This window comes from Abrus precatorius, unplaced genomic scaffold, assembly GCF_003935025.1.
Source record: "Abrus precatorius isolate BTA unplaced genomic scaffold, Abrus_2018 Scaffold1, whole genome shotgun sequence".
NCBI lineage: Eukaryota > Viridiplantae > Streptophyta > Magnoliopsida > Fabales > Fabaceae > Abrus > Abrus precatorius.
Window position 1 is genome coordinate 2,035,608 of NW_020874291.1, and position 5,076 is coordinate 2,040,683.

The 5,076-nt window shown below is 29.5% G+C and overlaps 1 protein-coding gene across 1 annotated transcript; it reads left to right on the top strand.

Annotated features, from left to right (window-relative positions):
• The first annotated feature begins 1,684 nt into the window (after positions 1 to 1,684).
• Positions 1,685 to 2,887, top strand: LOC113857866 (transcription factor MYC3-like). The gene has a single exon (XM_027490114.1). The coding sequence runs from the start codon at positions 1,685 to 1,687 to the stop codon at positions 2,885 to 2,887; it is 1,203 nt and encodes a 400-aa protein (XP_027345915.1).
• The last annotated feature ends 2,189 nt before the right edge of the window (positions 2,888 to 5,076 follow it).

The following is a 5,076-nucleotide window of genomic DNA, read 5'->3' on the forward strand; positions in this document are numbered from 1 at the left end:
ATTACACATTTCTAACCTATTTTTCAATCAATTTCAAACACGCCCAGCCATCAATCCACAATCAATATTCATAATTATGCTTATATATCCATCTACGCATATTTATATTCATATATTCATACATGTCCACATCATCACATATATACACATACATTCACATCATCAAATACACACTCAAATAGCAACCCACATACTTATATTAATAATTAAAATAATATTACAAAATTTAGGACGTTACAATAATTATATAAATAAATAAAAGAAAAAATAAATTAAATGTTATAAATAAAAAATTCTCTATATAAATTATAGATAAAAAAATTCACCTGTAAATTACAAATAGAAAAAAAAATATTTATAATTTTTAAATAGATTTACAAACAAATAAATAAATCACGAGTCTAACTTATCTATAAATTCATATTAAATAATGAAATTCGTCACTTACCTTTCAATTTTTTTTTTTGTAATTCACATTTTTTCTAAGTGCTATTAAGCATATTTCAAGCATTAAAAATATTAAATATACATTTTCTTAACACTATAAATAGCTTAAAAACAAAAACTAAATAAAATTTGTTTTAAACATAATAATTTTGTTTTGAAATAAATAAGTTTATAAAAAATATGATGTTCAGGAAGAATAAAATAAGTATTGAAGTACATGAGCATGATAAAGTTTAAACTAAATATTACTAAAAATGGAAAGAATGAAATTTAAGAAGAAAAAATAAAAGTAAATTTTGTGGTACCTATAAAATTTTTTTGAGGGCACCGTACATGAAATATTTTAACCAATAATATTTAATTTAAATAATAAATTTATTTAATAATAAATTATTATATTTGTTACATTTAAATAAATTAAAAAATATTTAAATTTTTGAATAGGATAAAGACGTAATTAAAATTAAAAAAATTAAAATTTAAAAATAAAATAATATTATTATATTAATATATTTTTTATATTCTTAATTCTGTTATTATTAATATTTAATTATTAAATTAACATATTATTTATATTTATATTTATTTTTATTTATAATAAATAGAAATTACTTAAATAGAAATTATCTTTTATTTAAAATTAAAAATTTATAAAAAATAATAAAAAATAAAATAAAAATTTTAATATACAATATATATATATATATATATATATATATAACAATAAAACTATAAAATAAATAATATAAATAATATAATTTTAAATAAATTATATATAATAAAAAATTTTAAATATAATATTCATAGAAAAAATTTAAGAAAGTACAGAACATACCAAAAATAAAATAAAAAAGTTCCACGATGGATGATACATCGAATTCAGCCCATCCTTTCGTAGTCAAATTTTGCGTGCACACGTGAAACTGGCGCAGCACAGTGAATGGAAGGACTATTTTTAACGAGGTTCAAATGTTCAATGCCTCTCACTTTCGCTCCCAGGGTTTCTCTTCTGCAGGATAGGTTCATGCAAGTCTCAATTCATTCTCCTCATTCCTCTCTCCGTGTGTACATGTCTCTGTCACTCCTTCCAACATGCAATTGATTTCGATGTTTCACATTTGAAAGCTTACATACACATACACGCACACACTACCAATCCTTGTTTTCTACGTCAATTGAAGAAGACCTTCTCCAAAATATAAATAAAATGAAAACTTAAAACTTAAAAAGAGAGAAAATGAAAGGCCAAACCAGAGAATTTTTTCGCTTTGCTTCATCATCGCAAGTAGAAGCCTCCAACGCGCTTCAACAGCGCCTCCAATTCGTTCTACAAAACCGTCCAGAGTGGTGGGTCTACGCCATCTACTGGCGAGCTTCCAAAGACGGCAATTCCTCCCTCGCATTGGAATGGGGCGACGGCTACTTTCGCGGCGAGAATGGCAAAGAGGATAAGGAAACAATCACGTTGGAGGACACGGAAATGAACGACGTGGAATGGTTCTACACAGTGTCGCAAACACGCTCGTTCGGCGCTAGTGAAGGTGTGGTTGGATGTGCCTTCAGCTCAGGGGTTGATGTGTGGTTGAGCGGAGTGAACGAGTTTCGATTAAACGAGTGCGACAACAGAGTTAGAGAGGCTCTTAGCAACGGGATCCAAACTCTGGTGTGCGTTTCTACACCAAACGGCGTCGTTGAGCTGGGTTCGTGTTACGAGTTCACCCTCGATTTCGGGTTCTTGCAGATGGTTAAATCAGTGTTTGAAATGAGCAAAAGCATTGGGGTTGGGAGCAAAGAGAAGGATAAACAGAGAGGAGATGAGGAAGCCCCTGCAACTGCAAAGGCATCAACAGGGGTAGGGGTAGAGGGATCTTCCCCTGACTCATCAGGACCGTCTGATGCTGACGTTGCAATGATGATGAGAAGGGAAGGGAGAAAGGCACGTGATCAACTGCCTCTGAATCACGTGGAGGCCGAGAGGCAGCGACGAGAGAAGCTGAATCAGAGATTCTACGCTCTTCGTTCTGCCGTCCCCAACGTGTCCAAGATGGACAAAGCTTCTTTGCTCTCCGACGCCGTTTCCTACATCAACGAACTCAAAGCCAAAATTAACCATTTGGAGGCCACGTTAGAGGGAAGATCCAATCACGAAGTTGCAGAGCCTGTGCAAACCATGCAGGCCTCGGTTTCTGCTTCACCCACTGCTCCTATGAGGGTTGATGTCAAGATATTGGGATCAGAGGCCATGGTAAGGGTGCAGAGCCTTAACGTTAACCACCCCAGTGCTAGGTTAATGGACGCTCTCAGGGACCTGCATTTGCAAATCCTCCATGCGACTATGTCCAACATCAAGGAGATGATGCTTCAGGACGTCGTCGTTAGGGTTCCTCATCACCTCATGACTGAAGAGGCGCTAAAAACTGCCATTCTCCAAAGACTTTGAGAACTTCTCTCTGTGAGCTTATATTATTCGTTCTTCTTTTCAGTTTTTCTAAACTTTACTAGTTCAAATAACGTCACGGGTCTATGGTTATCGTACTTGTTACTTCATGTCTGGACCGTACATAATGGTTCACCAGTGTTGTCCTTGTTATGGTTTTTCGTGTGTAGTTAGTTATCAAGAGATCACTCACTACATGGCATCTCTAATTTAAACTTCACATTTTAAAGGAATTAGTGACACCTTTCTATTTTTCAAAGGAAGGGGAGACTTGGTGGATGACAAGTAATGTATCGAATTCATTTCACATTCTTGCGTCAATTCAACGTGTCTACTTCTAATAGTACATCCAACATTTCCTTTAAAGAATATGTGGTTGCTTGCTTCACCTCTAAATAAGAAAAACTATTTTATCAACCAGTACTTTAAAGGAACCAATAAAACATGAATAAATAATATTTTATTAAAAATATATTAAAATGAATTTCAAATTTTGACAATAGATACTTTATATATATAATCACCAATCTTCTTAAAAGTTAAGCAGATAAAAAATTAATTAATTGTTAAACTTTTTACTTTACCCTAATTAAGTGGATTTTTTTCATCATTAATTAGAATACTAAAATAGTAGTATCAACAAAAGGATATTAATAAAAGAATAGTAATTCATATTTATTTGAACTTTTATGTCCACAAAGAAATAGAAATGTTTTCTAAATATGTAAAAATCAACTGTTATCTGTACTATTTTTAAAAGAAAATTAATCCTTCTAATTTTTAGTATAAGTAAATACAAATTAATGTCACATTAGAATGAAATTATTTCAAATATCCTTTATTAACTTAAATTTTATTTTTAATGATTTTCTTATTCTCGAACTGTAACATCAACAACTATATATAATTATCCGAGTTGTTCTAGCTTAAGACGTAGTCTCAAGTTCGAGTTTTAATAAATGCAACTATATTAAATATTTAAAAGAAGAATTTTATCAACCACACTTAATGAGTGATCTTACTTATTCAAACAAGATTGTTTCTAATGAATAATACTCATGATATATAAAAAAAATTATATATAATTTTAAAAAGTAGAAAGAAAAAATTTTACTCTTAAACAAATTTTCATGATTTAAATTTCTTTCGAAAATTATTTTTTTACCTTTAACACTAATATTTAACGTAAAAATTCAAATCATCGACTAATATAATTTAATGTTAATAAAAAAAGTTAAATAATTTATTTGTCTGTACAATAAATATTATGAAAAGATATATTAAAAGTAAAATTTATTTAAATAAAATTAACAACGTTAAATAGAATTAACTTTCTTAACAATTGAAAGAGGGAACTCACTTTCATTCATCTAACTTTAACTGATCGACTAAATTCTTAAGGAAGTGCACTACATATGTTATGAGTTTAATGCTTTCCACGTATATGAACCTACATGATTTCATCTCAAGATACAACGGTATCTGTCATTGTTAATCAATTGAAGCAATCAAGTGTTTGCATCATTCGAAGTCAACATTTCTTGTTGCATAATTCCAAATCATGACTGAGGTACAAAAGTTAAGTAAGACAAATTTTTTTTTTCTAAAGTTCAAATATTTTTGTTTATATATATTTTTGAACCTTTAATTTTAATTTAAAAAGTTTTAGTGTCTGATTTCTAAATTAAATATTTTTTATAGTGATGACATGACTAATTATAAAGTCAATATGTGTCAAGTTTTTATTATATCACGTAAAATTTTTTTTATAGATTTTAATAAAAAAACTAAAATTTTAAATATTGTTTTAGAAAAAATAAATTAAAAATTTACAAAAATATAAAACAAAAAACATATTTAATCGTTATTCTAATTATACTTTGGAGCTTTTCAAACCGAAAAGCAAACATTGCCCTCTACCTACTCCTAAAAGATGTAACTTTTGCCATATATTGGTTGGGTTGGATTAATAGGCAATAGTTATCTTATACTATTTTGGCTATTGATATATTTGCTTCTACATAGGCCAATCTTTCAAGGTAAAAATTAAAGAAGCAACTATTTACCCGTGATGTCGTGCTTTTGTTACTATATATGATCATTGAAGTATGCCTTCTGTTTCAACGTTGACCATGCCGCCCATTGATTAGAATCGGGCACCAAAATAATTGTGTTGTTATAAATTTGAGATA